We start from the raw sequence: 11,389 nt of genomic DNA on the forward strand, positions 1-11,389 counted from the left end.
TTAATAGTGGTCCACTTCCGCGCTTTGGTACGATTGCGTTCACAGCAGCAGCGAACCGTACCGGAGTTCACATGAACCTTAGACGTGTGAGCGTGTAGACTTGAAAATATCAAATGAGCGAGTTCAGCTTTGAGAATGAAACCAACCTGTGTGTTCCTCAGTTTCTTCATGTTTCACTCTCAATGTTTCTTCAATCTTCACGTCTTCTCTCTCCTCCTTCTCTGTTTGTTCCTCAGTTTCTTCATGTTTCACTCTCAATGTTTCTTCAATCTTCACGTCTTCACTCTCCTCTTTCTCTGTTTGTTCCTCAGTTTCTTCATGTTTCAAACTGAATACATTTTCAATCCTCAGGTCTTCACTCTCCTCTTTAATAAACACCATCTTTATTAATGATCTCAGTCACTTCTCCAGGAGTTTTTCTGTGTGTTTGTCCTGTTTAAGACGAGAATAATTAACAGAAAGAAAAATAAATCCACACTAAATCTCTGAGAGTGTCTCAATCAGCTCTAGTTCAGTATCAGCGCAGTCTCAGTAACACTCAAAACTAGCACTACAAACTAATAAAAGAACACAAATTACACAGACACTATATGTTTTTTTATTTAATGATTGTCGAAATCAAGATAGAAATAATAAAGCGCTTTGAATCACTGAATCATTTTCCAAAGCAATTGATTCAATAGACTCTAGTTTCTCCATCTCTACTCGCCAGAGACTGAACTCATGTTTATATGATGAACTGATTCACAATAGAGAGAGAAATGAGAAGCTGCTTCTGTTACTCATGAGTTTATTCTGTTACTTTACTCACACGACGTTAATAAGTGTCAGATAAAGCAATGCAATGTTACATTTAATAATAAATCACTCTTTATTCAAAAAAACTTTGAAGATGGTTTCTTTAGTTTTAAACACTGTAAACGCTTAAAACACAAACCTTTCTTCAGCCGAATCACAGAAGCAGGAGCGCGGCGCGGCTTTATGACGTCACACCAATCACACCAAAATAAAAGTCCCGTTCACACACTCCAGTCTACATTCACAGAAATTCACACATCCAAATAATACAAGAGATGACAGAAATTCAGAGTTGAATGTATTGGTGAAATACATATTTAAATACATGTTGTTCAATGATGTGTTGAAAATATTAGACTTATTTAGACTTTGTCTAAAAGTTAAAACGTTATTGTTTAGGGGAATCAATTATTTATATAATATATAAATAAAGTTCAATTGAGTCTAAAAATACCTGAAAATAACTGTACTAATGATATCTGACGATTTTTCGATGTAGACTATAAGATTCTACATCTAAATATCTATATATATAGATCTACATCTAGATATTCTCACTGATAAATATATTATTAAATAATAAATATGTAATATAAAATCTCAATAATTTTTGAGTGACAGGGAAGAGAAGACATTGTCGAATAAAGTCATTATTTTTGTTTATTTGTTTGCGCACGAAAAGTATTCTCATCGCTTAATAACATGAAGGTTGAACCACTCGAGTCACATGGACTATTTTAAATAAATTTCTGGGAAATTAAAGTTAATTAAATTGCTGTCTGTGGAGAGGTCAGTGAGCTCTCGGATGTCATCAAAAATATCCTAATTTATGTTCTGAAGCTGAACGAAGGTCTGACAGGTTTGGAACGACACGAGAGAGAGGAATTAATGACAGAATTGACATTTTGGGGTGAACTAACCCTTTGACCTCTGCATTGCTCAAATGAGTATATTTATAGTCTTAAATTCTTAATTATTTTCTGTATTCTTCTTTCTCTTTTCTACATTTCGCCTCTGCTGTAGCTTCTTTCCTTTTAATAAACCTGGCGTTGTATACTAAATATTGTTGGCTCTGTGGTAAATTGTTTATGTTGATGCTTCTATGCGATGCCCTGCACCGTAGTTGGAGCGGATCTCCTGTCGGACAACATCTCTTAAGCACTATGAGTAAAACCTCAAACATACACTAATTTTCAAAAGTTTGCTGTTGGTACAATTGTTTATGTCTGAAAAAAGTCTCTAATGAAAAATGCACCATGGTTTACACAAAAATATGAAGCAGCACAAATGTTTTCAACACTGATAATAATCATAAATGTTTCTTGAGCAGCGAATCCTCATATTAAAATGATTTCTAAAGGATCATGTGACTGAAGACAGGAGTAATGATGTTAAAAATTCATCTTTGATCACAGTAATATATATTTTTTAAATATATTAAATTTTATTACAATATAAAATAGCTGTTTTCTATATGTAAAGGGTTAGTTCACCCAAAAATGTAAATTTCTGTCATTAATTCCTCATGTCATTCCAAACCCGTAAGACAGTTCATCTTCAGACACAAATGAAGATATTTCTGATGAAATCCCAGAGCTCTCTGACCCCTCCATACACAGCAATTTAATTAACACTTTCAAGGGCCAGAAAGGAAGTTAAGACATCATTAAAATAGACCATGTGACTACAGTGGTTCGACCTTAATTTTATGAAGCGAAGAGAATACGTTTTGTGCGGAAAAACAAACTAAAACAACTTTATTCAACAATTTCGATCTAGTTTGTGTCAATCTCCTATGCAGATTACGTAGTAATTAGTGCAGCGATTTCAAGTTGTACGGCACGTTCACGTGAGCACCACGACGCATGCGCAGGAGCTGCACTGTATTTACAACATAAACTGCACAGGAGACTGACACAGGCCAGAACTCAATGTTTTGTTTGTTTTTGTGCACAAAAAGTATTCTTGTGGCTTCATAACATTAAAGGAGCTGTATGTAGGACTGTGGCCAAAACTGGTACTGCAATCACTTTCAAATGACTGTAGTGCGGTGTATCCCCTCTCCCCCTCCCCCTGACTCGAGGCTGCCAGATAGGCTCTAGGATCCAGCGGGAACGTAGGCTGCTACACGGAGCTTTCAATGGCAAGTGACGAGTCGTACACAGTAAGTTTTTTTTCTTTCCTTTAATTATGTTTATGCTTCAAGAGCGATGTTTTGTGAAGTAATTATGAATCGCAAAAATTTACTAATGGCGATTAGCCAAATATAATCGTAAATATGAACGCTCGTATGTGACAGTTCATTCCCACATGAAAAATACTATAGTATATTATATTAAAATTACAGCAAAATTTATCTAGTAAATACTATAGTGTTTTTGAACCATACTGTAGTAAAGATGCTACAGTATATTGTAGTAACGTTATATTATAGTATATACTACACTTTGTTAATTTACTGTAGTATATTTACTATAGGACGGTTCAAAAACACTATAGTATTTACTAGAGTAATTTTACTATAATATACTATAGTATTTTTTTCATGTGGGTTGTTAGAACAGTAAGTTAGCTGTTAGTCTAACTTGTAACGGTAGAAGCACAAGCCTAAGTCACTATGTGTAACAGATTTCAAAGATGCAGCTATTCATTTAGCTGAAGCTATAAGTGAAAGCGACCAGCTGTATTTTTTAACTTACCCTGCGGTACACGTCCATAACGCTAAAATATGTGATGTGGAAGATTACATGACATTCTATTATTTAGCTTGAAAAACAAGTAAGATACAAAACGTTACAAATGGGCCAAATTATTCACATAATAGGCTACAATGTGCTTTTCATTGGTGTAATGGACGTTACAAAAAGTTATTTTACCGTGTAATTGCGCCTAATGCTTCCAAACCAACGCTAACTTACTGCATAGTCCAAAAGGTAGATAATGTTTATTTTGAAGTAGCACTTGTACTGCTCACTTGTTTCAGCCTGATGCAGACCTCCGTTATGAGGTGCCCGCTGTCCTAAGTGAGGCTGATGAGAGCTGGCATGGTGAGAGGAGGCGCAGACCAAGGAAAAGAAGAGCGAAAGGGAGAGACACAGGTGGAAGTGGTCCAGGAGACACAGAGCAGAGAGAAGGAGAGAATCTAGAGGGAGGAGATGGACCAGGTGGCAGAGGCCAGAGAGCTGGAAGAGGTCAGAGAGGTGGAAGAGGTCAGAGAGGTGGAAGAGGAGGAGATAATTCAGGTCCAAGTGCTGTAGTTGGCAGCAGAGGAAGGAGAGGGAGAGGGAGAGGGAGAGGAGGCAGAGATGCAGAGGAAGAGAACAGAGTTCAGAAGATCCAAAATGACCGAAGGGTACGGACAGAGGTTTGTGTTTTCCAGAGTATGCTAAACATTTGAAATACTGCAGTAGCATTATATACGGTATAATGTACTATATATATACTGTATTATAAACTGTAGCATTATGCCTTGTAATAAGATGTCACCATTTAAATCAATGTCAGCATCTTTTGTAGTTTTAATCAAATGTAAATGCAAAAATTTCTTTTGTGGTTTGCCTACTTAGGCACTCATTCAGGGCATGAGTGAATTGAGGCTACGAGCACTAGCCACCCAGGTCTTCTCCCGGAACCCTGGATTAGTTTTTGATGCTCTTCCTCCATTGGATAGCACAACCCCACCTAAAGGCCTGTTCACACCGGGACGATTTTCGCGCGCGTCGATCGCCGACGTTTAACGCCTCGTGACTAAACAATGGGTGCCAATGTGAGTGTTCACACCGACGCGTAAAACGCCAGGCGTAAAAGCATCATTTTTAAAAAAACGCCTCGGGTTCGTTTTTTTTTTTGACGCGCCGCTTTAAAAACTGGCCGACCAATCAGATCGGCGCTTTTGTTCACGTGCCTGGAGCTGCTGAAGTTACAGTAAAACACGACTTGGTGGCGCTCAAGCACAAAATGGTCTAGCCGAGCACACATTGGCGAAGAAGACAATGCAACGAGGAAAGATGAACGTCGAGCTGCTGGTCTCGTTGGTGTCTGAACACAGAGAGTTGTTTGACAAACGCCACAGTGACTACAAAAATATTGAAAAGAGGGAGCTGTTATGGAGAGTAATCGCAGATCAAATAGGACTCGATGGTGAGTTTAATTTAATCTATTTTTCTTTCATGTAAAGTTACAGAGGCTTGTAACTTTTTCCAACTTGACCATCGCCATTGTTTGTGTGCTGTAGTGGAGGAGATAAAACAGAAATGGAAAAGTTTACACGACACTTACACGAGGAAAAAGCGCGAGGATGACTGCCGGAGTGGACAGGCTGCTGTAAACAAGAAGCCGTGGAAATTTATGAAGGTTATGGAGTTCCTCGCACCATCAACTGAATTTCGAAGGTAACGTATTATCATTAGAACTTACGAGCGGCAAAATTACTAAATGGTTCTGAGCCCCGCCCCCCTTGCCACAGATGTAACGCATTGGCTCTAAAATGTTGTTTCTGATGTAAACTTTATTTATTTTTACAGTGTTCACAGCAATATTTCACCTGAAAAAACGGATGAAGTGTGTGATGCGAGTGAAAGTGAGGAGGCACAAACGAGCACGTCTTCATGATCATCCATCACCAGCCCAACTGTGATGAGGTCCAATGTAAAGAAAAGAAAGCGGTCAGAGATCCCAGACTTCTTGGAGAGGTACCTCTTATCCAAAGAAGCCAGGGAAAATGAGAAAGAGGAGCACAGAAGAGAGAGAGAGGAGCGCAAACAGCAAAGACAAGAGCAACAGAACGATGACAATTACTTGTTTGCGCTTGGCTTGTTACCAATACTAAGGAGATTGTCCCCAGCCCAACAGTCTTCAGTCAAACTCAAAATACATCAGCTGTTGCACGATGCTGAGTTTGGCCAGCCCTCCTCTGCTCTTTTCCCTCACCAGTCGCCTGTGTCCTACCATCAGGTCACCCCACAGACCCCTACAAACTATGGGTGCTCTGCCAGTTCTTGGTCACACCAATAGATGAGCATTATATGCCAGCTTCTGTGTTTTTATTTATTTTTTTACATGCAAAAAATATTTTATTTTAGAGTCTATAACGGAAAGATATTTGCCGTTTGTGTTTTTATTTAATTTTTTACATTCAAAAAATATTTTATTTTAGAGTCTATAACGGAAGGATATTTGCCCTTTTTGTGTTTTTATTTTATTTTTACATTCAAAAAATGTGTTTATAACGGAAAGATTTAAGAAAAAAAAGTCTATTTATACTTGCACTACGGTCTTTTACGTTGCACTACTATCATTGTGACTTGTTTGCACTACTGTTTCTGACTCTTATACCAATGTCATGTTTCTTATTATTGTAAACTGTACTTCATTCACAAAAATAAATTGTGAATACATTGTCAAAAAAATAAAAGATTTTTCACTTACACTTTCTCTCTGCTCTTATTACAAAACAATTTAACATGTCCACTTGTAAAGGTGGCTGTGCTATTTAATAATTATGATTAAAATTTTAAAAGCCATTAAGTAAAGCGGTTATGAACCTGCTATAAAAATGATGTTACAATTTTGACACTGGCATATTTGTATTTAAGTATTCTTGACCTTATTGAAATAAGTTACATTATATTTAACTATTAAATGAATATGTAATTTGCTGTGGTGAGTATTGGTATATAAATTGATGGGGGGAAAAAAGACACTTGGGCAAAATAGATATGATAAAAAATTTATTCAAGTTCACAAAGAAATTGTTTTTTAAAGAGAAAATTATTTACACACACACACACACACGTTTTCAAAATGGGAATATAATGAATGTTGCACAAATGTACATTTTGATTTTATCTGTGCTCCAGACCATGGTTCACATGGTCATACTGCCAAGCAACTTCTCCTGCTGGTGAGCTGAAGTACCCTTTGTACAGTTCTCGGACATTTTGTGCCTCCACAGAAGCCCGCTGCCCCCTACAATGTTCAAAACCTTGCAGTTTTGCCTCACAATCATGGTCATCCTCTGTGGCACAATCCTGGTCATTTCCATTCGGGCGTAAGTAATTGCACAATGCACAAGCAGCTTTAACCACTTTGTCAACGACAGCTGGTTGAACCTGTAAAGTTCTTCGGAAAACCCGGAAGCGTTGGCTGAGGATGCCAAATGCATTTTCAGAGATGCGCCGTGCCCGAGACAAACGATAGTTGAAAATTCGCTTGTCTGTGGGTATGCGCCGTCCAGGGTATGGCCGAAGGAGATATGGTTTCAGAGGAAAAGCTTCATCTGCCACAATGACGTGGTTAACTTTTCCCAGCTCAGGATCCCCGGAAGTTCTCTTGGTGGTGGAACATTCAGAGTTCCATCTCTGAGTGCCTTTCCCAGCACAGAATTGGCAAAGATGCCTCCATCACTGTTGCTGCCATAGCTCCCCACATCAACCACCAGAAAGCGGTAATCCGCATCAACTAGGGCCAGCAAAACTACAGAGAATGTACCTTTGTAATTAAAGTAGAGAGAACCAGAGTTTGCAGGGGCCTGGATGTGTATGTGTTTCCCATCCATAGCTCCCAAACAATTAGGGAAATTCCATCTATCATGGAACCTCCTGGCTGTATTCCTCCACATCTCTTCAGTAGGCACTGGCAAATGCTCATCTTTGAGGCAATGCCAAATTGCATCACAGGTCTCACTCACTATCAACGCCACAGTCGACACGCCTAGTCGGAAGCTGGATGCAATAGTTCGGTACGAGTCCCCAGTGCTTAGAAAACTGAAATACACAAATACTCGTTTTTAGATCTCCACACAACAGCACTTAATTTATGCTTTTACACTATTAATTAAAGTGAATACAAATATAGACGAACTCACCGTAAACACGCGGCTAAACGCTGCTCTGGGTCGATTGGTTTACGGTAGTGTGTTTGTTCTTTTGTCAACAAGGGCGCCAACTGTTGAAGTAAATCTTCGAACTCGCTGACGGACATTCTAAAATACCCCCGAAAACGTTCATGATACATTTTTAGCTCTTGTATCAGTCGATAGAACTCCCCATGTTCTTTTCTTTTTTTAACTATGGGATGTATCCAAAATCTGCGTCTTTTCTGTTGTCTTTCCTCGTTCAACAGAACAACAATGTCCTCATCGCTGGAGCTGCTGGAGCTGCTGCTGCTGCTTGAGAAATCCATGTTCTAGTATGTGAGAAAGTTATGTGTGTTTCGGCTAACATGTAAATACTCTCTCTCTTCTTCTTCTGTGTGACAAGGGATGGAGCGAGCGCAGCGCCACCTTGTGTACCGGGCTATTTCTGTTTTTCAATAAGCGCCATCTAATGTCAGGGAGTGAAATTGCACGTTCACTCGGCGCATCGCGAGTGAAAATCGCTTGGGTGTGAACACTCAAGACGCGCCGAAAAACGTCACGAAAAACGCTGGCGATAAACGCGCGCGATATTCGTCCCGGTGTGTACAGGCCTTAACGCTGCTCTTCCATGGTGCACCTGTGGGAACTGCAGGGAAATGGCCACAGATGCTGAAAGGAAATGCTGTGGACAGTGTCCTGACTACTGCATCAGCAAATTGGCACATTTTGATCTGTATTGTCTGGAAGATGGTTATTTGTGTATACACAGAGATTACAGAAATGATGTGTTGGTGGTAGCTGAAGTTAGAGAGCCAGGAGATGATAACAGACAATTTAGGTATGCTGCTTATCGTCAATACATCTTTTGGCAGCATGGGTCAATGGGTCAGGGGAACCGGCGTGTTATTCCCAGCTGCTGTATATGGAGAATAAGGGACAAATACCCCGACCCCCAGGGCCAGTACACTGGCTTTGTACCCACCATTTGAAACCACTCTACCGTGAACAGTTTACTTCTAGTTATTTATTGTTGTAAATATGGTTTTATATATTGTTTTCTGATTTGTTTTGTTTTTTAATTTATTTGTTTGTAAAGAGCCTTCCTCCCTTTTTCAATAAAAATTTTTTATTCAGAATAACAATGCTATGCTTTTTACGATGTAGAGAAACAGTAACATAAAGGGTATAATTATATACTGATAAACAGTATAGATAAATAACTAGACTCAGCTGCTCTGTACTTTTGAGAATTTTTATTCTGAAATTATTCATAAGCAGTTTGTGACACAAAAGGTCAGGGTTGTGAGGCTCTGGAAAGTGGGCTTCACGGGTCTTCAGTCTGGAATGTTGATACTGAGGAGAGCAAAATAAAAACTGAAGTTAGTTTATTTCAAACTTGGATGTGTTATGTCTGACATCTGACTTGGTGTGTGGCATGTAGCCCAAGGTGCAAAATAAATAAATTGGCATTCAACCTACCAAGACCTCTCCTGACTTGGGTGTGCAGGAGTTCCTCAATGGTAGGTGCCGGCACAGGGGGAAGTGGGCCGTACTTCCTGGGGTCATCAGGTCGTAGTGTTCTCCGTCTGGGCATCCCCTTACCAGCTAATCTCTTTTGAAGGATCATAGCTTGCAGTTCTGGGATGTAGCCATACGTCTTGGACACCTTCAGAGTGTAAAGCATATACCTGCGAGCATTCTTTTTGTACAGCCTCCTGTACCTGAAATAGAAGCAGAAAGGGGAGGGAAGAAGACATTTACAGCCCAAGGGCCATAATTGTTCAAAACAAATAGCATGTATAAATAAGCAAGTAACTTACTGTTTGCTTCCATCAGATTTGCACAACTCTGGGCGGTCCTTGTGGTAATTATAGTCCATCGCTGCTAGGAGCATCCTGGCCTCAAAGACAGGAGGGCTAAATGCTGTGCGCTTGCTAGCGTACATTAAAATATGGTTCTGGAAGGACTCCAGATCAGCAGTGGACCTGTGGGGGGTGGTTGAGAAGAGACATTTTGTTGGATTTTGAGAAGCACTTTCTAACTATAGTATGTGTACATACTCATTAAATTACCTAAAGTTTAGATATTTGTGGACCTCATTTAGCCACCGCTTGTTTCTAACAGAAGCTTCTTCAGGGCCTCATGTGCCATGGAGCCTCGCTCAAGCCACTGTTGAGTTCCACCTGATTCCAAGTCTGCATGCTGGCAGCCTCCCAGCACCCACCTGTGTTCATTTGTCACATGATGTAGGAGCCCAAGCCACAGCTCCTAGAAATAATATAGAAATATCATGTACAGACAAAAACAAGCATGCATATTGTACATAATTCATTACTAATGATGATGCTGTTTGTAAGTACTGTAATCTAAGTGGGTCACCACAATGACAACTCTAGTTAGCTACCTAATGAAATAGCCAATATCCAACATCAAGAAACCATCCTAAATTATTATTTTAGCCAACAAGGTATATCTAGTAAGACTGCATGTTAGTTTCAAACAATATTATTTTTAGATGACAACTATTTTCCAAAATATAACAACTTACAAGGAACTCTTGGTAAGAATCTGCTGTTTTGCAACACCACCAAAAGTGGTTGACAACATCTTTCAGCCAACTGCTCAAACTGGACTGACTCTTGACCTGTGAAGCCTGGGATAGATATAACAGTAATCATTATAACATACCTAAAATTAGGGTAGATTGATATGCAGAAAATCTAGCCATAGAAATGACAGCTGAACTTACAGCATGGATCCTTTTTGCCAAATTCTTGGCCCCATGCCACATATCCAAGCTGTGCTGAAGCCCAAGGTCTTTGTATTTTCCTTTGTCTAATTAGGAAAAATAACATGTACAATTAGTACAGTAATGCCCCCCCTCACCCCTCCGAAAAAGTTGTTCTATTTCAAGTAACGCACAATTTCAGTGCCAACTTACTCATTAGTGCGGAGATCTGGACATGGGCATCAGTGCAGACCTCCACTAGTTTCACTTCTTTTAAAAGAGTGTCGACTGTCCGCACAAATGCCTCTCTCTCCATGATCACAGAATTTCGCCCTGTCTCCCTTTTGTCCACAGTGATGACAGAGATGATTTCCCTGGATTCGTTCTCCATGGCAGTGTATGTACAGTACTGGGCGCAATGTCCAGGGCTGTCCATTCTTCCATCCGCTATTCAATTTGTAAACAAGAATCAATGAGTTTCACAGAACATCAAATTGACATAACATACTACTCTAGCCTAAATTAATAAGATGTGTACATTACCTACTATTACCACATCTCTGTCTTTTAGCCGTTGTATTGCCTCAGCCCTCCTCTCCTCCCAAAACTCCTTCACAGTGTCTACACCGTAGGTGTCCTGAATTGTGAAAAATGAACTACGGTCCACCATTCCCATGTTCATAAATTGAAACAGAAGCGAGACTTTGGCGTAGTTGCTTCCTGAGAGTAGGATGTTGCTTGCCAACATGAAGTCCCCTGCCAGCATACCGTACCTCACAGTAGGCTGTGACCTCCATCTCCACACAGTGTGGCCAACAGGGCAGGTCTGACAATAAATGGGACACAACTTAGGCTATTAAGCGTTATCAAATGTAAACATAGAATTGCTTCCACTAAGTGGAACTACAACTCTGGTATTACCATTGTCTCCAACATCAATCTACACTTATTTGAAAAGTATTATGATTATAACACCTACCCATTCCATGATGCTTGCAGTACCCCTG

The 11,389-nt window shown here is 39.7% G+C and overlaps 1 protein-coding gene across 1 annotated transcript; it reads right to left on the reverse strand.

Moving 5' to 3' along the window:
• Positions 1–8,978: 8,978 nt before the first annotated feature.
• LOC307117736 (uncharacterized protein) lies at positions 8,979–9,809 on the reverse strand (the record flags this gene model as incomplete). Its single annotated transcript, XM_079802772.1, has 4 exons — positions 9,727–9,809; positions 9,475–9,639; positions 9,134–9,375; positions 8,979–9,007 (listed from the first exon to the last, which is right to left on the reverse strand). Exons 2-4 carry the CDS (start codon positions 9,597–9,599, stop codon positions 8,979–8,981), a joined length of 396 nt encoding a protein of 131 aa, XP_079658898.1. The 5' UTR covers positions 9,600–9,639; positions 9,727–9,809.
• Positions 9,810–11,389: the final 1,580 nt, after the last annotated feature.

Source organism: Gobio gobio (assembly GCF_949357685.1).
Source record: "Gobio gobio genome assembly, chromosome: 1".
NCBI lineage: Eukaryota > Metazoa > Chordata > Actinopteri > Cypriniformes > Gobionidae > Gobio > Gobio gobio.